Genomic DNA, 25,583 nt, shown 5'->3' on the forward strand with positions numbered 1-25,583 from the left:
TTCTTCTCATTTCTCTTTCATAAGCAGTCCATACATTCTCCTTTATGTGCCTTCTGCAAACAGGAGATTCAGTCCTTTTCTCATTTATTTTATGTCTATAATCATTCAAGTAACTTTTGGACTCAAATTTCCTTATTAATCTGGGAGACTCATAAGGTCTTGGTCCCCTTTACAGAAAATATGGTCTTATTTTTTAATGTTGAGTACAACAGCAATGTCGATAACTCAATAAAATTGCTGTATCTTTTAGGCAAACATATTCACAAAGCCAGATTTCTTTAGTTTCTTCCGAACAAAAACTGTTTTATGTTTAACTTCAGACAGTCTGTGATTCTGTCTGTAGTCTCTTTAAAGACATCTCATCGCTTTAGAAACATTGTGGACAACATTGCCAGATGATTTATAAAAGAAAGAGAATGGCTGACAGTGGTTTCTCTCATACACATGGGCTCAGAAAGATTATAGCCACACACACACACAGATCACACTGTGCAGACACACAGATCACACTGTGCAATGGCTGCAGGGGTAGATGTCTCAGGTGCCTGGGCTTCTTCTGGAGGGTCTCCACTGGATGTATGTGCTCAGCTAGCCACAGGAGTTTTGCTGTAAAGGCTCAGTTGACAGAAAAAACCTGGTGTGGTTTATCTGCTGAGGAGATGGTAAAGGAGACCATGGCACCATGTAGGATCTGCAGCTCTTGCCTGACTGTTCTTAAAGGGAGATCCTCAGCTTCCCCTGTTAGGCCTAGCTGCTGGGCTGCTGGGTGGAGGATTGTACGTTCTGATTCGTCATCCACACAGACATCCATGGTTCTGTCTCCGTTTCTCAACACCAACTTACTGACCTTGAGCAGAACCTTTCACCCCTCTACTGGCCTGTCAATGTATAAACCTCCTCTGTGGAGCTGTTAAGGGGGGCTTTAATGTGCTCTGGCTTTACTCCTGCTCGCTCTCTGTACCCTTTGTAGCCCACTTGTTGATATCATGCAGTACAAGGAGGTGTCTTTTGCTACAGGTCTAGCAGCACATCTTCAGTTTACATTCAGCAGCCTGATGGCCTCACCCACAGTACTAGCAGCGGTTGTTATCCTTGATTCATGTCTACTTTTGGGTGGGGCTAAACATCTTAAAATTAGCACAGTTGATCAGTGAATGTTTACTGTTGTCGTGATAGGGGTAGTATTTCTTATTTGTCTCAACTGAGGTTGGCAGATGCACTGCCTCCTTCTTAGACATGGCTGCTGTGCTCACTAGAACTGTTCAAGTTCCCATTGTAGACCTGAAAGCGAAAGGGTTCCTTTGCCCTTTGGTTGTTATGTCCTTCTCTCTTCATAAACTGCTGCTGAACCGGGTGTTGTCTTCCTGCACTTGGAGCTCATACTCTAGCCAGTCTACCAGATCAAGGCGGGTCAGTACGGGTTTTCCTGACAAGTTAGAAACATGCAAGCCACACTCTAGTTCACTTTGCCTTTTCTTCCCAGTTGCTCCAACATGCTGACCAAGGGGTATACACAGAGGGAAAACATCCTGAAGGCTCTGGTGTCACCACTTACAATGTTGGGACCATCCATTAGTTCAACAATCCGCTGTAAGGCAAACTGATGGCATGATGATGTTGTACATATTGCAGGTTGAGAGCTGCCATGGTGTCAGTAAATGGATAGCCAGTTACTGTAGGAGTCAGCGATCATTAGCACTTTTTCTATTTTGAGGTGGTCAACAGGTATTTGATACTTAAACCTCTATTAGGAAGAAGGTTGTCTAGAGTGATTCTCAGATGGTTGAACTCTTTGAGGTTCAGGTGGCTCATGTCAAGAATTGTCGGCATTGGGCCCCTGTAGAACTACTCTTGTCCACCAATTGGGCTTGGTGATGGTGCTTGTGGGTTTTGTCACACCTCCTAAATGCACCAGCAAGCTCATATGACCGTGAGTTTTGATGTGTACGTGATGCTGACCTATAAAGGCACTCCTCACAATCATCACTCTCATGAGGTATCTCATGAGGCATGGTAAGTACCGTCTAAAGGGAAGGAAGAGATGGAAGTCACAAGGCTCAGGTCCAAAAGAAGGATAAGCCACGATGAAGCAGACAGGAATGAAAAGATTGATGAAGCAGGGGAGAACAAATCAGGTAGGAAGCATGATGAATAGGCCTATTGTTTTTGTAAGGACAAGATTACGTTCTTAGCATTTCTGGCCATGGTGATTAAATGTGCTGCTAAGGCAGAAAGGAAATTCTAGAGAATAGAGATATTTGCTAATGCAGCGATAAAAGTTTTTGGATATCATGGAAAATACTGGAGAGGAAGTGCTGTTGAGAGAGGTGTTCAGGCCCTCTCAGAGCCCAGATCGAGAAGTTATATTAGAGAATGATGTGAGTCATTTGCAATGGCCTTTGCAGTCACCAGATCTCAACCCAGTTGAACACCTATGGGAGATTTTGGAAAAATGTGCTGGACAGTGCTCTCTCCCACCATCATCAACATACCAAATGAGAGAATATCTTTTGGAAGAATGGTGTTCATCCCTCCAGTAGAGTTCCAGAGACTTGTAGAATCAATGCCAAGGCGCATTGAAGCTGTTCTGGTGGCTCATGGTGGTCCAACACCGTACTAAGACAGGACAGAACTCCCCATGCACAGCCAGTATTTTCAGTCAGGTGCTGGTCGGTTGCAGGAACATATAAGGTGAAAATCAAAATTAACCACCGCACACTGTAATGACTTTACTGTGACTTTATTAAGAGCGAACAACGCATTTCGCCTGTAGCTTCATCAGGTTCGCTCAGTACAACTGCTGAGTACTCACAGGTGTGATAAATACATCTGAGTCACATGACTAATTATCACAGTCTTCATTTTTCTCTAAGTGAACATGCAAGTCAAACAGATTATAAACAAACATTGGAAAATCCTAGAATGTGACCCTAGCTTTAATCAGTCATCCTCTAGACCTCGTTTCTGCTTCAAAAGAGGAAGAAATGTCAGAGATACTGTTGTCAGTTCTATGTATAAGGAACCTGCACAAACTAATTGGTTTTCTCAACAAGTGTATGGAAATTATAGATGTGGAAAATGTGCACACTGTTCAAACATACTTGATACCAAGACATTTAATCACCCTCATACAGGAAAGAAATATGGCATAAAAGAATTCATTAACTGTCTCTCTAGACATGTCATATACATCTTGAAATGCCCATGTGCCTTAATGTATGTAGGTCAAACAAAGCGCCATCTCAAACTAAGAGTTGCTGAACATAAGGCTGCCATTAGAAATGGTAATATGGATTATGCCATTGCTAGACACTGCAAGGAGAAAAACCATGGGTCAGCTACGTCCCTCAAATATAGCGGCATTGAAAGAGTGCGACCCAATCCTAGAGGTGGTAACTTGATTAACCAGCTCTTAAGAAGGGGGGCATTTTGACTTTATGAATTGAATACTATTGAACCTTATGGACTTTATGAAACACAGGATTTGAGTTCTTTTCTGTGATATGAAAATGTTAACCATATGATACATAGTATTTTAGTTCTTCTCTGTGGTATGAGTATGTTAACTTTATGAAACACAGGATTTGAGTTTTTTTCTGAGATATGTAAATATTAACTTGTATTTCTCTCTACAGGCTATTTGGACTCTTAGGGAGAAATGAGCCACTAGGCCCACTGGCACTCACCCTTCCCATTTAGTGATGTAGAGGGACAGCTGTGGGACCTGTAGTCCATTATGCTAAGGGAATTTTACTCATCCTATTCAGTCAGTTGTTTACGGGATGTAATGAAGTTTAATTATATAAATTGGTGTAATTCTTGTAACTTTGTGCAACATTAATCACGTCATGTTTTTTGTAATATGTATATTTTCATTTTCGTGCCCTTTGTAAAATGTTCACTTTGAGAAAATGAAGACTGTGATAATTAGTCATGTGACTCAGATGTATTTATCACACCTGTGAGTACTCATCAGTTGTACTGAGTGAACCTGAAGAAGCCACAGGCGAAACGCGTTGTTCGCTCTTAATAAAGTCACAGTAAAGTCATTACAGTGTGCGGTGGTTAATTTTCATTTTCACCTTACTTAGATACTTTATGTTGTTTTTTCTTTTAATTTGTCACTCGTCTGTATATATATGTTTTATGTGAAATATAATAATTTAGATTAGATAGGTGAAATGAGTGTTATTTTCAATCCAGTAGTATGCGGTAATGCAACACTTTGGATGCAAACCGCTTCTAATAATCAACGAGGAAGAAGAATTTGAGTTCGACCAATGAGAGCTCGACGTTCACGGAGATGCGTCATACGTCACATCTGTGCTCTTGAAACACTCCGCTACGTTGTGTTGTTGGAGCGGAGGGAGCTTCGTCTGTTCTTTACATATTGTTGCCTCATCATCTGTCTGGGAAAATATCATCTAATGAAAGCAAGTGTCTGTTTTGGTTGGGGGGATTTAGCATCCGAAACCGACCGGCTCTGTCTGTGTGAAATAGGGAATGAACGACGAGACAGCATCGGACAGCTGGAAGAGAAACTCCGGGTGCTCCAGGTGAAGCTAAACTAGCTTAGCACGGTGGCTAGCCTGGGTACCAAATCTGGGAATAAGTTCATTTCATTTGCACATTTTCTGAAGCAGAGCTACTGGTTTTAATTCTGTCTAACGTACCTAAAATGTAGCGAGTACAAATTTTACTCAGCTAGCTACAAAATGAGGTACTAGACATGTGTCTGTGAATGTGACATAGAGAGATGTTGCCTAACGTTAGTTTACTGTCATCAATTCAACTTTCATTTCAAGGTTTTTATTGTCATTCCAACACATTGTACATGTATAGGATTGAAATTAACATTAGTTGAGTCCCAGTGCGTTAAGATATCAAAACAAAAACCAATCGCAAATGGAAATAAATACTGAAAAAATCAATAATAATAATAATGGATACTCTAATAATTAAAACGTTTAAATCTTCAAAACGTTTTAAAGAATGAAAGTAAGAGCAGCAATCAATGCAACCATCTCATCAGTATAACCCATACGGTGCATCTACTAATTTGGTGGTTTGGTCTAGGAAGTCTGCAGGTGCTGCAACGATAAGAAATAATTTATTGATATGACACTTTACAGTCTATGGACAATATACACAGTCATTTATAGAGAAGTACGAATTTGATTATAAATTGCATTACACGTGCTATTTTACAGGTCTGGATTCTTGTAAAGCACTTCATCCTCTGATCTTTAGGGATTTGTCCATTTTCCTAATGGAACTGTGTTTCCGTATACACTGACTGGCCATCCCTTGAGTTCCCTTTGCATTGTGCGTGTGGAAATGCTCTTACTTTCGCTATTAAACATAGCCCTGAGTTCTAGTGTTGTTTTTCTGCGATTTGATTTCACCAAATGTTTAAGTGATCGCTGATCACAATCAGTTAGGATTTTTTTCCGACCACATTTTTTCCTCGAAGATGATGGTTCCCCACTATCCTTCCAGTTTTTAATAATGTGTTGGACAGTTCTTAACCCAATTTTAGTCGTTTCTGCAATCTCCTTAGATGTTTTCTCTGCTTGATGCATGCCAATGATTTGACCCTCCTCAAACAGACTAACATCTTTTCCACAACCACAGAATGTGTCTTTTGAAACAAATGAGAAGCTACTCGTTGCATCAGTTGGGGTTAAATAACTTGTTGACAGCTGAAAGATAATTGTCCATGCAGTAATTATCCAATAGGAGGCTCTTACCTATTTGCTTAGTTAAATCCAGGTGGCAACTTTTTTTTTGGCTAGGCAGTGTACTTTCTGATAAACTAGGGTGCTATTCCAGAAAGCAGGATTAGTGAAAATTGAGTTTGTTAACCCTGAGATAAGGGAAAGACTGGGTTTTCAGTTCCAGGAAGAAGGGTAACTTAAACTCGTGGTCAGTTGCCATGGTAACTTACTCTGTGAACCTAACCTGCTTGCTGGCAGGTTTTCTTTAACAGACCCTCAGTTTCTCTGAGCCAGAGATGCTGTTTCATGTCCTCATTCATTCAGTCCCAATCACAAGTGCATATCGAAGCTCATTCATTAGCAGAGGTTTACTGTCTGTCAGACTCAAAATCCTGGTTGGATATTAGTTTAGTTTCTCAAGGACTAGGCTATCTAAAGTTACTGCTTTTATGTGCATCAATCATTTCTTTGAACAGCGTTTTTTGCTCTCACATTCAAATATTACACAGCATCAATTCACCCTCAGCTCCTTCAGAATAAAGCTGAACAATTATATCTAAATTGTAATGTAGGCTATAGCCTGATACACAGTCAGATTCCACTTTATCATCATTAAGGAAATGTAAGTCTTGTAAATGACAAATTAATGTAAAACACTGAATAAAACTTTGTGTTAACCTATTGACACTTTTCCCACTCAGATTCTGGTAAAGATAAATGTGCACTGTCCACACACAAATGCATTAATGTCTCTACATCCTCTTGATTGAAATGGAGGCCCTGCCTTTTATTTACCTGTTGCCATGGTGACTCATAGTATCAGAGCTCCATTAATGATGGCTTTTTTCATTCATGATGCACCCACTTAACTGAGAGTGAACATGCTCAGAGTTGATTGAAGTGACCCTGATTAGCTGTTTCCCATCTCAGGGTTTATCAACACAGAGTTCAGGGTTAGACTCAAGAGTTTGTTGAACCTGCTTTCTGGAAAGGACCCTTGAGCTTGTTTGTATGAAATATAATCAAACGATCATTCATAGGGTGGATATGTTGACACAATTAATTTCTCTGATATGCTTATATCATAGAGATCAATATGATTTATCAACAATCCATCTCATGCAATTATTCTTTTTTTTTCATTCAGTATTGAGCAAATGCTGGCTGTGAATCCCGGAAAGACGCCCATCAGTCTGCTGCAGGAGTATGGAACGCGGATAGGTAAGACCCCAGTGTATGACCTGCTGAAGGCCGAGGGACAGGCCCACCAGCCCAACTTCACGTTCCGCGTCTCCGTCGGAGAGATCAGCTGCACCGGCCAAGGGCCCAGTAAGAAGGCAGCCAAGCACAAAGCAGCCGAGGCTGCTCTGAAGATGCTCAAGGGAGGTCTCGGAGGTCCCGCCGGACTTGGTGTTGGAGTAGACGGGTTTATTGGGGTTGACGTGCCTACTGATGAAGACGGGTCAGTTTCCTCTTTACTTTTTGAATTTCTTTCCATTGGCTTTACAGTTAAAATGATACATTGACAGCTACATTAGAAGAAAACCTTTGTATGCCTCACTATGTAGAACAATTCAGCATCGAACGCATGTGAGATGGAGGTCCCTGTGGTTTCATAACTTCCTCTTCTGTGTTTGTTTTGATCTTATCCTCTGTGCAGCTCCCAGTCAGAGATGAAGACTTCGGGCAATTCTCAGCAGTCTGAATGTAACCCTGTAGGAGCTCTGCAGGTGATGAGACAAAGATAGAGCTGCTGTGGTTTAAGGTTTTATGTTTCTGTTAGACTAGTGGATACTGTCAATGTTTAGGCAGTCCATCCTGGTTTTCTGTTGTTAACAACATCTGCAGTGTTTATAGTGGCATTAGTTTTTGTTTGTGTAATTATTTGTTCATGCACTTATCTGCCAGGAATTGGTGGTGCAGAAAGGATGGCGTTTGCCAGAGTACACAGTCACCCAGGAGTCTGGTCCAGCACATCGCAAAGAGTTCACCATGACCTGCAGAGTCGAGAGATTTGTGGAAATTGGTAATTGCTAAATTAGAACCCATATTAAGCATACTGTTAGGTTGTTTATACATAACAAAGTCTAACTGAATGAAGATCAGTAAATCAAACAGCTGCAATGTGACTCATAATTTCCTGTACCTCTTCAGGAAGTGGTACGTCCAAGAAGCTAGCCAAGAGAAATGCAGCAGCTAAGATGTTGTCACGTATACATGATGTCCCAGTGGACCTGAGGACCAGCAATGATGCTGACGCAGAGGAAGACACATTCACCATGGTGAGAAACAAACTTGGTCTGTGAAACCATTTCACCAATTGACAATGCTTATGAAGATTGTGCATGTTGAACTATTTGACATCATTAGAGGAAAGGACACACAACTGTGTAGCATTTAATTGAATCCCAGGTATTTAAAACATTCTGTTTTATTTCCTTGATTTCATGTAAATATTGTGTTTGCATCATAAAGTTCTTAATGTCTTGCATTTTATTTGTTCTAGTTGTTTGCCCTTAAAAAAATATGTAGAGTACTATAAGCTCTGCACCTTGCACTTGTGCACCATTAACACTTCACTGTCTCATGAATCTTGCTGGTAGATAATGACAGTGTCCATTAATTACTATAAAACTAATCTCCTCTGCACACACAGCACATGGGGAGCAGAGCTGAGTCGGGCAAAAGTAAAGGCTTCAGCTGCACGTGGGACTCTTTGCGAAACTCTGCTGGAGAGAAGATCCTCCAGCTCCGCAGCCACCCTCTGGGCATGCCCTCCGACTCTAACTTCTGCTCTTTGTTGAGTGACCTGTCCACTGAGCAGTGCTTTGATGTCAGCTACCTGGACCTGGGTGAGTCCACATACAGTACAGTAGCCCTCAAATAGATAAAAATTACACACACTGCTGCTCAGTGCTGCATTCTGTCTACACTTAAAGTTTAAGAGGAGTATAACTTTGAAAGGGTAAAAAGAAGTTTGAAGTCATGAATATCTGCATGCAGAGAGAACTCTGTTTTAGTTTTAGTTTTCTTACTGCTTCCACATCTGATTCACACCATCAACTTAAGACTTTTAGAGCATTATGGGTACATCTTGATGGCATAATACCACAAAATAAATTGCATGCTGTGTGGTGACTGTCATCAGATATGGAGGAAGTTCGTGGCAGCTGCACGTTGTTACGGTTTTGTGCTGTTGAGCCATTTTATCTTTACAGACAGACAATAATTTTAAGTTGGGTTTATGTTTGGCATGACTTGCCGGTTTGTTATTTCCTCTGGATTTTGTTGAGGAACCGGCACCCAATGAGTCTGAAGATTTAATTTTATGTAAATTGAGATGAACACACTTGAGTTCACATGATTAAACTTGTGCTGGGAAACTGTCATTATTTTACATTCTACGGGAAATATGAATAATAAAATGATAAAAAAAGTGATTTTTGTAAACTATTTTTAGTTGCCACCTTCTTCACAGGGTAATAAATTTGCAATTTACAAGAATTAGACTTAAACTGGAACATAGCCTGGATATGAGTGACTTCATGCATATGAATGTGGTCATTGGCACATTTATGGTAAGAAAGAGACTGAAAAAGGATCATAGCTGTCAAACCCCTAATGTGATTTATAATGGAGATAAAATACAGTATGTCAGTGAAATGCCACTAAAATATACTGTAGTGCTCTTTTCAGGCCAATGGATGTGGAGGATAAGACACATCATCATCTGCTGTGTCTACGATAATGCTAATACTTTTAATTTCCAGAGCAACAATAATGGTGTTAATATCTATTTTAACATTCTTGTTTGTTCTTGTTTCAGAGGAGCGCAGTCTGAGTGGTCTGTGCCAGTGTCTGGTGGAGCTGTCGACGCAGCCAATCACAGTGTGCCACGGCTTCGCTCCGAGCATAGACGCCGCTCGCGCCAACGCAGCCCACAACGCACTGCAGTACCTCAAAATCATGGCTGGAGGGAAGTGACAGGCCTCATTATCTTCCTCCTCACAGACTCTAACTCATCACAACGCGGCGCCAGGATAAATTTCCACTCCAGACGACACATATCTCGTCAGCGAAATGGTCGTAGCGCATGTGATGAGTTCACTTACCTGAATTACCTCATATTTGGAAATGAAGACTTTTTTTCTGTCCCCAAATTAACCCATGGAGCCCATTTTCGTCACATTGATATCTAATTGTTGCCAATGAAGATTTAGTTGCCCAAAAACTCATTTACCCATCTCCTTGACATTTTGCATACAAATTATTTGTAGTTTTTAAAAGTTTTTGTTCGTACCCAGCATTGTATTTTCCTAAAATCTTAAGTTAAAAAAAATCTTGATCTGAAAATAGAAATGGTGCTCTTGCAGTGAGTTCCCAAATAACTACTGACATACTCTGGTGCAACAAAAATTCAACAGGGTTTGTAGAAATTCGGGATTGTGGAATCCTCAATGATTGGTGCTTTGTTTAATCTCCGTTCACATGGATCAATGCCAAGAAGAAATTTCCCAGCCGTGCTGCTGAATCATGGAGAGAAAAGGACTCTTCTGCATAAATGTCAGAGGATAATTGTTTTAAAGACTGCCCCTTCATACAGCTTGTATGAGTACTGAAAATGTGACTTTTGTTGTGATTATTTCAACTGTAAAATCCAAAAAAAATGTTCATTTGACATTTTTTGCTCTGATTATAAAACTCTGTTCAGGATAGCAGTCAGTTGACATGTGATTTAAAATTCAAAATTTTTGGAAATTAACCCCTTTTTGAGAGTTCCTTGCAACAGTTGGCCGGATACACAGTATGTTCATGTCTTTCAGAGGACTTTAGGAACTCTCAACAAGATCATCAGAAGTTTTCACATTTACAAATACTAAAAGAGAAAGTGCTAATACTGTCTTTTTAATTGAAGATAATTGACAACTGTACACATATTACAATTAAATTTAAACCTTATTAGTTTACTTCACACTTGTCAGTGTAATTATCACACCTTCAAAATTTGCCATTTTTTTTCTATTACCCTTCTTTTAGCTGACAGCCTTTGCATGAAATTTGTAAATTTATTTCAGTGTCAGAGATTTATGATGAGGCTGAAAGAGGAAATAATAATGTGAGTCTTCGATAAAGCTTTGTTCTTGGTATAACTGATGGAGCCGTACTTTTGACTTTCAACATTATAGACCAGGCAAATAAAACCACCACATATTTTCATGTGGAGTTTGAATGTTTTTACCTCAAGACTTACTTTGTGTTCATTATGTCAAGTGTTGTGTCTGGGTCACTTGTTATGTGAACTTTGTGATTTCTTCTTTTAGTTTTTTTTTTCTGTCGATGTGACTATAATTCCTGTTATGATATCAAAAAAATTGATGATGGTGATTTTCCAGATTGTATTCTCCACCTACAATCGTGTCTTTGTGTAAGGTTTATCTTCAGTACCGTAGTCACTTACTGCCTTGCACAGTTTAAAAAAGTCACAGTATTGAAAATGGTAGAGTTTGCACTACTTGAAAAGATAATGTCCTTTGCACAATGTAGGCTGACTGAGTTTCTGTACATCACTCTACAGTGTGCTTGATGTAACGTTGACTTCATTCTCTGAAAAGGCAGAACAGCGTATTGTTTTCTGATTATTGAAACAAGGAGGTTATGTTTTTTTTTAAACTGAATTTAATGTGCTGATACTATTGACATCAATACTGACATTAAATTCAAGATACTTGACTTCTTTGTGGTGTTACAAGAAAAATGTGGCCCAGTTTTTAAAAGCAATGAACTAAAACCGGAGCTCTGTGTCAAATTGACTGTTTCCAATAAAACTTTTTTTTGTAAATTTTACTGTGAACTGTCATAATGAATCAAAAATGCAAAGAAAAGTTCTGATCAAAGCTGCCATTCTAGTTGAATTATGTTAACACAGCATATCATCAAGGCTTCTACACAGCTTTACTTATTTACAATATACTGTATTCAGTATGAGCACTGAAAAAATATATGCTTTGCATATCCTGAACTTTTCTCATAGAAAAAAATGCTTCTTCAGTGCAGGGCCTCTGAAATGACACCACCTTTAAATGTAGTCCGTTTGTCTGAAACACTTTCCAAATCCTTAAGCTTGGGAAATTCATGTCCTCAAGTCCACAGGTGACAAACATTCCTTCGATGTGTGTTTACATGGAGTTCCAGGTTTCCTGTCATCTGTTATGTCTGTCGGTCGCAGGGCTGACTTCTTCATCCGCGTAGCCGCTGCTGTCTGACTGAATGCTGTCACCCCGGGCCACTTCACCTGGATAAGGACACAAATACAGTCAGTCAACAACTCCATGTACTGTGTACCACTACACAGATGCAGCTTCAGTCTGACCTGAATATATGTACAGAATATACATACAGAACGTGTGTCGTATACATGTTCCTTGTGACAAATAACACCTGCACAATTGCACAATGATCTGTATACACCAGTCTGTCAGAGTCAGAGTCTTAGCTGTAAAGTTCCTGACACACTTTCTCTGACCTCAATACAAGACACTGAGCCTAAATTTAAAAAGGTTCAGCAAGAAATTTTGTGCTCACACATATTTGTGCCTTTCTGCTAGCATCCTTAATGCTGAGAAGTGCAGCACTGGTTACAGTAGCTGTTTACAGTAGTGACTGACTGACAACACCCGTTTCTTCACTCATCCATGACCGTTTGAACAGGGTGAATGCTTATTTGTTGTGAACTGGATCAGCTATTTGGTGACCACACAAACTGTATATTAGAGCTGCTAGTCAATTAATAGATTGGTCAGTTGACAGAAAATTAAGCGGCAACTATTTTTGATAATTGATTAATCATTTAAGCTGTATTTTAAGCAAAAATGTCCAAAACGCCTTAGCTGCAGCTTCCAGTGTGAGGATTTGCTTGTTTTCTCAGTTTTACATCATTATCTTTCAGTTTTGGACTGCTGGCTGGCGATTCGACGATATGAACAGGTGTCTGAGTAAACAATTAATAAGGAAATGGTCTGCAGATTAATCGATAATGAAAATTAAAAAAATAATTAGTTGCCCTGCTGTATATTACAGTATAATACAAACAGCTATTTTGAATTTGAGAGGTCATGTTTCTGTAAAACATGACTGCAGGTTTCTAGCAACAGTTGTATCTACTACCTGTGAACTAATGTTTTCATGCAAAAAATGTCAATCACATACAAATAAAATTATATATATACTGTACCTTTGTATTGATGTTTTGTGGCCAGCAGTGAGGTTGTTATTCTCGTAGTTTCTGATTGTCCAAAATCTTCCTCTCCTGCGCTATGCACCTATTGAGATAAATAGTAGTAAGTGTATATTGCAGAATACACTGTAGGTCTGTTTTGACTCATCTATAATTAGAAAACACAAAAATGTTATGTGACATCAGGGCTGAATGAGATACTGTTTCATCATCAAAATTACAATGTACACTTGGATGCTATGTAATAATCTAAACTAGGCCCATCATGGTCCACTATGTAAACCCACTTACTGATAGGATATCAGTGGCTCTGTGTTATCAGTAGCTCATTTTTCATTTCTTATCTTAAAGACAAACAGTCAGATCCATTTGACACATACTGTTGTTTGGCCTTATCTAGTAACATTGTGTTGTTTTGCAAGCGTATGTTGCCTGTAGGACAAATGACCAATCAAAATCATTCTGAGAACTGACTAGTATGAAATAAACAAAAATGGGGAGTCATATGACGTGAGAGTGCATAGCCAAAACTGACGTCTACCAGGGCTCAACAATTAATTGAAATTTTTATCTAAATCACAATATGGCCTACTGCAATTTTCAATTCACAGGAGGTGCAATATTTGTAAAAGACAAAATGTCTGTCAAAATACCATTTTAAATTGAATATTGTCCTGCTGCAGAGAAGTCCTGGCCTACACATCATATTCTACAAACTTAAGAAATCATCTTTATTTGGTACATATCCAATCATGCCATAATCATTGCATCATGCAATATCAGTCAAAATAATCGCAATTAGATATGTTTTCAAAATCGTTCAGCCCTAATTTAAACTGAAGAATATTAATATGAAGCTTCCTTTTTCTTTCTGGATCTTTTCGCCAATTTCATAATTAATATCATGGTGATCACAGACTTTAACCTGGAATGATGGGTGAGTGTTGAATACAACTGTCATGTTAAATCAGTCTGATTAAACCTTTCCAAATGGAGCAACATGCTTTAAATGCTGCATATTTACAGTATCTGATAAAACTGTGCAACTTTCCTCTTTAATATCGAAATGTATCATTGCTAAAAACTAAAATATTTTTTTCAAACATCATTCAGCCCCAAAATCTGTACATATTGTACATGTGCAGTACTATTTTTAGAATACCACACCTCCTCCAGCTCAAAGGAGTTAACCTGTTGTAGGTTATTGGAGTTGTGCCCCAGGGCCTGATGAGTCAGTGGATTGAGGTACCGGCTTTTGTCCTCGCTAAGTGACTCTTCACAAGTCTCAACAGGTGGCTCAGTCGAAGTGTGACTGGAATCGGGTGTGTTCAAGGAACAGGAAGTGACTTCATCACCTTCCCACCCAGTCACAGTGATGCTGTAATGGGTGTAGCTACCATCAGGGTCGAGGACATGAAGTGATCTGGATGCATCCACTTGTGTGGCTTCCCCTGAAGAGGCAACATCAGCTCTGTGTGAGTCCTTGTCAGGCTCAGACACAGATGTTTGAGTCTTGTTTTGTATGTGGTGTCTCTGTGATACAAGACATGATCTATCTATGCGTTCTGTCCGATTGGAGAGATGAGATAAAGTGTTTCTTTTCACACTTTGCGTGTGTTGAGAGAAAGGTGCCTGGTGTACACTCTCCACTATCGGCGGACAGATTAGATCAAATGTAACCTTGGTAACTGGTTTTAGATCATCTGTCCTCCTTGTGTCACTTTGAGTCAAACATGAGTCCAGCTCAGTCTGACATGAAAGAAACTGATGATCTGCTTCTATCACGGTTTCTCCTGATATGGATGACGCTAGAGATGCTCTTACACTGTGAGTCATGCTGTCAAAGTCTGTTGGTTTGACAATTTTTTTATCAGCATCAACATTATCTGTTTGTTTACTGTCCTGCATCTTCTCATGACAGATTTTATTTCCATTTTGAAGATTGTCTGTGTCCGCCACGGTCTGCTGTATTTGCTCGTCTTGCTCAACGTTACAGAATTTATCAACATCCATAACCAGCCTCACATCCACAGCTGAATGACTCCGATTATATTCCCCCAAATCCAGTTTCTTGGTGGGCCTAGTCTTGGCCTTATCCAGGACTATACCCACAACATCAGGAAGGCTAGACCTTTTCCTGGGTGAGGGCTGTGGCGAGGTGGAGTCTGATCCTCGAGGAGACCCTGTGTAGAGGCACATCTTGGAGACGGTGTCCTTCAGCCTCTCCACAGGAGAGCGTGGCTCACTGCGAATGCAGCTCCTGAAGCGTTCGATCTTCTCCACGGGAGACATGGAGAAGGTAAATTCTGGTGTGGCCAGTTTCTGGAGAGGAGTGCGAGACACATGGGAGTACAGGGAGTAGAAAGCGTTGGCCATTGCTGTGAGTACTTGAACTTGTCTGAAACGACCTGTAGAAAGAATAAAATGTAAAATAATACAAGTACAATACAAATGGTGATCCCAGAATTATTTCACCCTATCACATATCAAACAAACTACAGCTGAGTAATTTAATAAATCAATGTTCTTACTAGCAAGAGACAGGCTAGGATCCTCCTCTCGTATCCGCCGTAGCTGTGAGTCCAGGAAAAGGCGGAAGTTTATGCCCTGAGCCTGAGAGGGGAAGGTGAAGAAGCGAGGAGGAATGCGCACAGTGACCTGTGGCTCATCACAGCCAAAACCCAACTCATACAGAGTCTCCTCTGCATCCTCTGAACACATCTGCAGCACCTCAGATACACTAACATGCATGTGAGAGAAAGGAAGGGAAGATGCTTTATTCTGGCATGTAGAACACTAAATAAAACAGACTTAAAATGTCTTTTACCAAATAATTAAACATGGAGCCAATACATTAAAATGTGACCAATGATAAGAAGGATATCAGGATGAAATACTACTATATAGAATAAAAATAGAACACATTCAAACAAGCCAAGAAAAAGAGAAACTTGGATTTGGAAAGTTGCATCTTGTCGAGCAGGTCATTCGAGAGCCAAAAGAAACCTCCAGAACAATAAAGTGCCTCACCTTGACGTGGTTTTACAGGTGGAGGAGGAGAGACAGCTGGAGGCCATGCTGTGGCCCAAGTTCAGTGTCGGCAGACATAGTCCCTGACGAGGGGTACTATCAAACAAGGGCAAAGGCATTAATATATTTTAAGTGTTAAAATGCATACGACCTACAAATTAGAATCATATTCATGTTAATAATGCGATCGCTCCAGCGTGTAAGTGAAGATTAGTCAGCTGAATAAGCTCACTTTGTTTTTGCTTTCCATTTACAAAACTTTAGAAGTGAAACCAGGTAATTTAAGATTCTTTTCTGAGGAAAACATTCCTGCGACAATAATCTGACACCAGAACAACCCTTTCTATTATACTTTCATTGCGAGCTTGGAAAGAGGTTGGTAACTGACCTGGTGAGTCTGCTGTGTTGTCGTTTGGTGGAAGGTTGCCTTGCGAGGCTTCAAGGTCAGCACAGAGAGAGAAAAAGAAGACAATAACAGTCTCCTTAATCATCATTTCTTTGAGATTTCTTTACTATTGATTATAGAAATGCAGAAAGTCAGATGATTTCAAATATGCTTTCAAAACATACAATGAGTTTGCATATTAAAGTTTCACACACACATATCTGCAATAAAGTGATAAATAAACTGAATCATTTTCATAGAATCAGCGTCACTATGCAGGACCTTAGGATATCAATCCAGAGACTTGGCATGAATTTTAGATGGGAGGTGCAGTTTATATGCATTTACATCTGACTAAAATTTGAGTAACATCAAATACTGTTTATTGCTCACTTATATTAATTGTGTCCTTGTGGAAAAATATAAATGGATGTAAAACTACAGAAGACATCTGTGTCCTCAATGCTATTACAGCCCTGTCAGTATGATGATTAAAGCAACATGGATTCATATACAGTATATATAAACTAATATTTACTAAATCAGTGATAAAACATTCTTCTTGCTTTTTGTGTTGTTTCATTGTTAATATCTTCCGCTTTACAGTTGCTACTCACCCAACTCCAGGTGTAATTTTTCCACCATTTAACGCACAAGCTGAAACAGAGAACTCATTTCAGAATAGAAGAGGAATCTGTTGATATGCATCTGATGGTGGTTTTCACAGTTTATTTGCAAACCTGTGTCCATGGAAATGGTGTGTGTGTGTGTGTGTGTGCATGTGTGTGTGTGGTGAGTGGGTTACCCTAGTCGATTTAACCACACAGCAACTCCAGGTGCACTCTTACTTTTGCTTTATGCCCAAACATGTTGACAGAAGCTGTCATACAGATGCAAATGTAATGAAACACTTGTACCAGAATGTCACTCAGGGATGAATTCATACTTTATTCAATTTCAATTAAATTCAATTTATTTATTTATATAGCGCCAAATCATAGCAAGAGTTATCTCAGGACACTTTTCACATGGAGCAGGTCTAGACCGTACTCTGTAATTTACAGAGATCCAACATCCCCCTATGAGCAAGCACTTGGCAACAGCAGCAAGGAATAACTCCCCTTTAACAGGAAGAAACCTCTTGCAGAACTGGCCTGATACAAAGGGTGTATTGTTATGGATATTTTCTTGAACAGAAGTGTGCTACAAAATACCGTATCTTAAACTTTAAGGCACTTAAAGATAAGATAACCCAAAGTTACACCCAAGATATTAGTCCTACTCCTTGAATTGTAACCTCACAAAAATTTCACAACTTTGGTGGTGTAAATACTTATGGCCCTGATAAGACTGTATCCTGTATGTCTAAGTGTAGGTACAATTAATATAAAAACTCCTAGAAATCTGTATTATTAAAGGTAAACTATGCAGTATTTGTTGGTTGCCTTTTTTTAAACATACAACCTTTTTTTTTTTAAACAAAGAGCAGCAGTGGTTGAGCGAGCTAGAGAGTGAATGGAGAGAGGGAGCAGCGCTAGCGAGAACAAAGCCGTGAATCTGATAAATAAAACGTTATCTTCTGATTGTACCACAGTGGTTACATTCTAAGGCACAAATAAACATGCCCACACCTCCGCACACCTCCACACAACCCTGCAGGAAGTTGCTGCATTGCTGGATTTTGTGTGAATGCAGAGCGTCATCCTGTCCTCTGTGGCCTCTCTGCTCTGCATGTGTGTAGCTCAGCCCCGCCCTCGGTCAAGCAAACACAGAGACCTACAGCTCATCCATGACACTGAGACAGAGAGCAGAGCGGAGCAGAGGAGAGACTACAGACCCACTTCCCAAAAGTTAACGTCCTGAAGCGTCCCAAACACAGCTAAACAATAAGAAAACACAGGCAGAGGGCAGGGCCTCTGCAGATTCATACACTGCCACACGTTTCTAGTAGGTCATAAGAGGTGATTGAGAGGGATTATTTTTGTATGAGTCTATACATTGTTGTTTTTTAGGAGCATCCTGCATAGTATGCCTTTAACTTTTGAGTTAATAACAAAAAAGAACAAAGAAGAACTGCTCCACACTTTCTCCTCTCAAAACATATCCTCCTCAGCAGAGGTGGAGTAATACTGTATAACACTTCAAAAATATTTGTCTCTGTGCATGTTTGTCACCAGTATTACAGATAAAACAGCAGACAATAAAAATCAGACCTGTTATGTTCACCTTATTTCCCTTTAAGGCCATTTCCTTCTTTTGTGTGTGTGTGTGTGTGTGTGTGTGTGTGTGTGTGTGTGTGTGTGTGTACTTACCATCAGCACCAAGGCTCAGGTCATCATCAAAGTTGTTGGCTTTCAGCACAGACTCTGAAGGACAGATACAAACAATGATTTAAATATTTTTATACCTTGAAATCTTGCTAGTGTGTAGTAGTGGAATGTAACTAAGTACATTTACTCAATTACTGCACTTAAGTGTACATTTACTTACTTTTACTTCACTTGACAATTTCCATTTCATGCTACTTTATACTTGTACCACACTACAATTCGGAGGAAAATATTGTATTTTTTTACTCCACCACATTTATTTGACAGCTTTAGTTACTTGTCACTTCACACATTAAGAGTTTCAATACAGAACATATGATGAGCTTATCGAATATGATACACTGTTGTAGGTCAAACTACTCAGCAGTACACAAAAATTGTTATCTCCACCTCAACCAACTACAACAGTAAAATGCTGAAAATACAACATATGATAGTATTAACACTCAGAGCAGCCATTTTGGATATGAATACTTTTACTTTTGATACTTTAAATATATTTTACTTAAAGTGACATTTTAAATGCTGGACTTTTACTTGTAATGGAGTATTTTTATAGTGCAGCATTGTTACTTTTACTTATGTGTGTATGGACATGATTAAAGACAACAGAAATGTGAATTTGTGATCAGCATTTACTACATGCAGCAGTAGGTATGTTAGCTGCCAATTTTAAAAATGACTTATGTTGAATATTATTTGTGTTAAAGCTTCATCTCAGTTTATACTCACCAAAACTCAGCTGCCTGGTGTTCTCTGAGCATCCCTCCAATCTGTAAGACATATCCATATAGCTATTGCATAAATACACACACATACCCAGTCAGTTTCATATGCATGCCATTTCCTCTATCACAGAAGTGGTTTATATATAGATAACTTCATCTTGAGTACGATAGCAGCAGTACAGACTTGTGATAGTCACTCAGATCTACTCCCTGATCAGCTCTCAACAGGCTGATGAAGGCTGCAAACTTCCTCTTGCTGATACGTTCACACACTGAGCAGCAATATGGTCAACACCTTCAAACCAATCTGGTCATTTTCATGTATAATTCTGAGAACTCACAACCATCCTCCTACTCCTTAAACTGTATCTCATTGACCACTAATGCAGCTTCCTTGTAATTGGCTGCTATATGAGACATTAAACAATGTCTTTGCATGCTGATCGCCTTCCTACAATCAGTTTCATAACAGTAAAAAGGAACTGTTATTTCTTTCTTGTTAAATAGTTGTGTTAGTATGAATCACAAGGGATTTTTTAAAAAACTGAATCAAACACAGGGCACAAGCTTGTTGAAGTGTTAGCATCTATATCTTGACAAGTAATATTTTTTTCTCATGATTAACACTGCCATAAAAAGTTGTTTGCATGCATGCCATGGCCTAGGCAGCTCTCGGTTGTGTCATTCAAGACTGGCAGAACAAAATTAGCCTTTTCTGCATATTCAGTTTGGAGTATTATGATTTTAAAGAACTAAAATGGTTTTTATTCATAGGGAGCTGTAAAAATGCATCGCCTAAGGCCATTGTGGGGAAAACAATACTGTAGCTACCTTATTGCATCGTCTTCCTGGAACACCTGACCTCAGACAGTTTCCACTTTCTACGTACGGCTGTTTGTTAAACCAGTTTCCAGTGACTGACACCTTGTCCTTTAGAGCTTGTTAGTCAGAGCTGAAAGTGATCATCTTACAAAACAACAAACAAAAAAACAACCAAAAAAAAAAACCTAGTAAAGCAAGTTAACTTACCCACAACCCTGTAGCCAGTTCTCAATCTTTCCTACAAAGCATCCTGTGGAAATCAGACACTGCTTTATGAGTAATCTTCATAAAATAAACTGCTCTTCTTGTTCTTTTAGTGGATTTCACTTTTTTTTTAAACAAACATACATACAATATATACTAATCTTGAACATACATTTATCTTGAAAAAAGGGTTAACTTCTGATTGCATTTAACAGTGGAAGTAATACTGTAGTCTTCTTCTGCTAAAAGAGGAAGTGGTCTGAGTTTTTATCTGAGTCACTTTTTTGTCGGGACATTTCTTTTAATGCATTTATACTGTCAGAAATTAAAGTGCTGACATAATCAAACATAAATCATAGATACTGAACAGATATGTGACTGGACATGTCACACTCTCCTGGGTTCGGACTGACCATCTGAAAAGACATCGTCATCTGCCGTAGAGGCAGAGGGGAGGTTGCCTAATGGTCCATCAGGGTCCAGTTCCTCCACTGTGGGCCACTGTCGGCTGCTGTTGATCCAGGCTCGCCGCCTCACTGTGGAGGACGGACTCTCCATCGCCTCAGTTCACAGACAACCGAGGAACACAAAGGAGTTGAAGCTGCAGCAGCACAAGAGAGGTGAAACATAAACAATATATTTTTAAGGATTTCACTGATGTGTTTGAAAGCCTGAGGCAGTAATATTTTTATGAAGAATTCCAAGATAGTTAGAGTTTTGGGTAGGTATTTTGTGCCAATAATCTTTGTCACTTTAGTTTACCTGAGATACTCTCCGCTGACAGACTAATGACATTATTTTGCATAGATTAGCAGCCACTGCCACTACAGTATAGGTATATCTCCATTAGGTTTTCCCTGTCTAAATAAACTTTAATGAACAATGAATAAAACCTGTCTACCTTGTCATTACAGATTACATATTCCTCTGGATGACATTAACTGACCCAGTAAAACTTATTAAAAGCTAATATCAGCCAGTCTAACCATTATATAATTAAGCTATAACAAAGAGCTCAACTACACTACACATCAAGTTCAAGTCTGAGGTCAAGTTCAAATTCAAGTTACCATATGTGTAATTTCAAATATAAAAAACACAGTAAAAATGAAATTATGTTTCTTCAAGACCAAACTGACAAACTGACAAAACATGACATGATGCATGGACACCTGAGTGCAATAAAATATCTGAGTATATTCAAATAAACTGTATATAGCAGAGTAAAAAAAAAGAAAAGATAAAACAAGATACATGCTCACTTATTAGCTATAAAAAATTGATATGATGTGACATACAGTAAAGGAAGGCCAACATATAAACGCATAGAAATACAGAGTGACAGGTTAATGCATCCATATACATTGAAATTAAAACTTGGAATGGATAAATACTGAATTAGTGCACAATGGTAATTGCATGTACATTTATATACTACATATAAGTATATGGATTCTAATGTATGAGCCCAATAAGACATTTGGTTTGCTTAGATAATATTGATATTTTGATAAACTGAAAACAAAACCACCATGTAGGACATACAGTAAATGATGTATACTGCTCATTCTTATGAAGATAATATAACTTTTTGAAAATTTGAATGACTTTTTCATATTGTTTGGTGATTATAAAAGTCTTTCAGTGTGTGTCATCCGTGTAAATATGAAACACTATTTTTAGAAGCCTACCCTGCAATGAAAATGTACCCGCAGGCTGTATTGAGTGTTTTAGCTGGAATATGAAGGTCTATTCAGAGTTTTCCAAAAATCCAATTTACAGCAAAATAGCGAACAAACTTGAGAGAGAGAAGAAAAGCAGCTTTACCTCCATCGACGCAGGTTTCAGTTCTGTTGCACTGGCGCTCTTTCTCTCGTTTCCTGTTGTCGCAGGCTGAGATATCTGAAACTTATCTGCAATCTTTAGCAGATTCTCAAGCTGCATCCAGCCTGTTCTGGTTTCCAATGATTAATTGACGATTACAAGTTTCTGGTAAGTTGCTGTTAGACATGTCAGCGGGCTGAATCATCGCAGGGGATGGGTTAGAGTAGACTGTAGGAAGTGACTTTGCATCTCATCTGAAACACAACAGTTATCAGCGTGGGACGCAGCTGCGACACATCCTGCAGAAACAAAACCAGACACACTCAACAGGTTGCTGGAAATGTCAAAGGCAGGTAAAGGTTAACTATACAAAAGATGTGATGGAAACATAATAATAACGTTATAAGATAAGCAAACTATGCAGAGCAACTCCCCCATGACATGCATTTTTAAAGGTTTATTCATAGCAGAGTATCTGAGCCAGAATTCATACTGTTAACTTTTCAACATTTATAACTGCATACTTGGCTTAATGTAAGAATCTTTATTTATAAAAAAAACTTATTAACTGACTTAATAACTTTTGCTTTTGGCTCAGTTAGACAGTGAAACTCTTCATCCTTTATCAATTAAAATCAGACTCTTCTTATTAATGGCTTTAACTGTGTCTATAAAAAAATTATTAATATTAATAAAGCCATTATTTGCGACCTATGAACCCTTTATAAAACGTGACTCATCAGAAAGTGGTATCAACTTTTCTTACTTACCAGATGTCATGTTATTTATTTATTTTATTCTCATGCACACAGGCCTATAAGAGCCCAATCCACATGGACATAAAACATTCACATTTACATTATTACATTACAAACACCAAAAATCCTGTTGCAGCAGTGAAACATTTGTCAGACAAGTAAATAACTTCTCACACGAATCTGCAATCAAAGAACTTTTTCTCCTGTTCTGGGCTCTACAGATAAAATTGTACACAAAAAGGTTCTACCTAAAACAAAACTCACATTTTTCATAATCATCCAACCAGAAGAACTCATCAAAAATGAAGGACATTTTACTAAGAAAGTGAAGCCCTTAAGTCATCATATAAAACCTGAAATGGTCTTTAATCTCACCTAAATCGCATAACAAATAAAGCCTTTTCTCTTCAGGAAAACCATTAAAGCAGCTTGTTTCTAAACAGTATCTAATAGTAATTTACCTGAACATAACTGTGCACACACAGATATAGGTCCTCTGCTTCACATAATGCTCTACAGAGACATTATGTTAGTAATTAAGGTTTGTACCAAACATCAACAGACCATCTTTCCTCATACACGAGGAGCAATTTATTATATTACACTATAACCTATAAAGAAATCAAGATTTAACCTCACTAATCCTGGCATTTCCATGTTAAATATTCCAGTTAAAGATATGTCTAGTGAGCTGCTGTTCAGGCATATTCACAAGACTGATGCTTATGTTAATGCATTATTTTTTATGAAAGCTATTATGCAAATAGGCCAACTTTTTCATCATTTTACAGATGTAAATTTTTGGCTACCAAATGGTGTTTTTCGCTCACCCAAAGAGTGTGGAGTGAAGGAAAAGAAGCAAAGGGAGTTTTTGCATGGAGCACTGGACAGCTGATAACAAAACATTCCCATTCCCTACTTTTCACATGAACGTTATGCATATTGCACTCAAATGCTGTTGCACATAGCCAAATTTGCACTGTGAGTTAATCTAAACTGCTGATTGCACTGGACTTATCTGGCAACATTACCGGTATCTGTGCACACTTTAAATATACTGTGTGACCCATCACGCAGAACCAATTGCTTCCTTGTAAACTTAGGCTAGTTGTGTATAATGTTTTATGTATTTGAATATTATCTTAAAATGTTTATACATATTTATAATTGTTTTAGTATGCTTTTTTCCATTTTACTGCTATCTTGTTTGTCTGTTCTGGCTCCTGCACCAAATTCCTTGCACGCATGTTGGTGAATAAAGTCTGATACATTATTAGACATGATGTGTGTTTGTGTGGAGGCACTGTTAGAAATAAATAAGCGAAATGAATCACATCTGTGTGTAACTGCAGAAACATGTTTGACTTCAGACAGAGTTGGGTGGGTGCAGGCCTGGTCTAAGGATGGACTCCACCCTCTGTCCTGTTTACATGGGCACATGTGCTGCTTCTCTGACAGCCCCCTCACACATCCCAGTAATAAAAGCCCTCCCACACTAGGACCAACCTCTCCTCCCAGTGCTATTACAGCCTGTGTGTGTGTCTATGTGTGTATGTGTGCGTGTGTGTGTGCGGGTGGGGGGGTCTCTTCTCCTCCACCCTGCCTGACTCCTCCCGCCTCCTTGCTGTTTCCCAGCCCACAAGGCGCCACCAGGGAGTGGCTAGTGGCCACGACTTAAACATCCGTCCCCACCTCCGTGTTCAAAGAGAGGGAGGAGCATCTTTTCACTGTAGAGAAATAAGATAGTATCTCAGCTAGAAAAAGGCGAAATATCAATGTTTACGAGAACCTATTTACTTATAGCGCCTTTTAAGCGGTAAACAGATAACCCAACGTCAATCATACTCAGCGGTACTACCTAACTTGCTTGGTACCGCCCATTTCTCTGCCTTTGAGCCAATCACATGAGCGAGTTGATACTTGTTGGCAAAAACGAGCTTTCCCATTGGAGCAAATCAGCAATCCTTTACAAGAAGCTCTCAGAGAGGTGCGCTTCTTTTATGTATTGGGGTAGCGCCACAGTGCAATCACCAAACGAAGAAAACAAAGACTTTTAAATTAAGATTACTTTAAAAACACAAAACATCCTGTTTAGATACTATTACTGGACTTAATAAGATTTGACCGCGTGGTTTGGCATTTGGACTTGCAGATTTTGCAGTTACTCTAGTTTAATAGACCAATCTACTACTAGTAATAGTTTTGTTTTGTTTGTTTGTTTTTTAAAAAAAATATTTATTCTGTGTCATGCCAAACATTTGGTCCATCCCACACGGGGTTACACACACTACTATTTTACAAAACATGCATCTTCTGGTAATACATATACAGAAGCATGTGGAAAAGGAAAAGAAAAGAAACACACACACACACACACACAAAATGAAACAATACAAAACAAAAATCCCAAATGAATTGATCACAGAAAATAAATTGATCATATCTACAGATTATCTGGATAAAGGGCCTTTTTCCCCTTTCTCCAAGTAACTGGCTAATGTATATGGTTCTTATATGAACAGCCAACTTAGTCCTTGTGCATCATCCATAT

General features: G+C 38.9%; 2 protein-coding genes across 2 annotated transcripts; one reads left to right on the plus strand and one right to left on the minus strand.

The window, feature by feature from the left end:
• The first annotated feature begins 4,308 nt into the window (after positions 1 to 4,308).
• On the plus strand, positions 4,309 to 11,561 carry tarbp2 (TAR (HIV) RNA binding protein 2). The gene is made up of 7 exons (XM_044350116.1): positions 4,309 to 4,556; positions 6,865 to 7,179; positions 7,378 to 7,447; positions 7,626 to 7,743; positions 7,872 to 7,999; positions 8,374 to 8,569; positions 9,544 to 11,561. The coding sequence occupies exons 1-7, from the start codon at positions 4,504 to 4,506 to the stop codon at positions 9,699 to 9,701; spliced, it is 1,038 nt and encodes a 345-aa protein (XP_044206051.1). The 5' UTR covers positions 4,309 to 4,503; the 3' UTR covers positions 9,702 to 11,561.
• Positions 10,979 to 24,954, minus strand: tespa1 (thymocyte expressed, positive selection associated 1). The gene is made up of 12 exons (XM_044350110.1): positions 22,278 to 24,954; positions 20,864 to 21,051; positions 20,454 to 20,496; positions 19,429 to 19,469; positions 18,679 to 18,732; positions 16,984 to 17,023; positions 16,370 to 16,417; positions 15,982 to 16,077; positions 15,483 to 15,691; positions 14,119 to 15,359; positions 12,949 to 13,036; positions 10,979 to 12,009 (listed from the first exon to the last, which is right to left on the minus strand). Exons 2-12 carry the CDS (start codon positions 21,006 to 21,008, stop codon positions 11,918 to 11,920), a joined length of 2,097 nt encoding a protein of 698 aa, XP_044206045.1. The 5' UTR covers positions 21,009 to 21,051; positions 22,278 to 24,954; the 3' UTR covers positions 10,979 to 11,917.
• Positions 24,955 to 25,583: the final 629 nt, after the last annotated feature.

The sequence above is a fragment of the Thunnus albacares genome, chromosome 4, assembly GCF_914725855.1.
Source record: "Thunnus albacares chromosome 4, fThuAlb1.1, whole genome shotgun sequence".
Lineage (NCBI taxonomy): Eukaryota > Metazoa > Chordata > Actinopteri > Scombriformes > Scombridae > Thunnus > Thunnus albacares.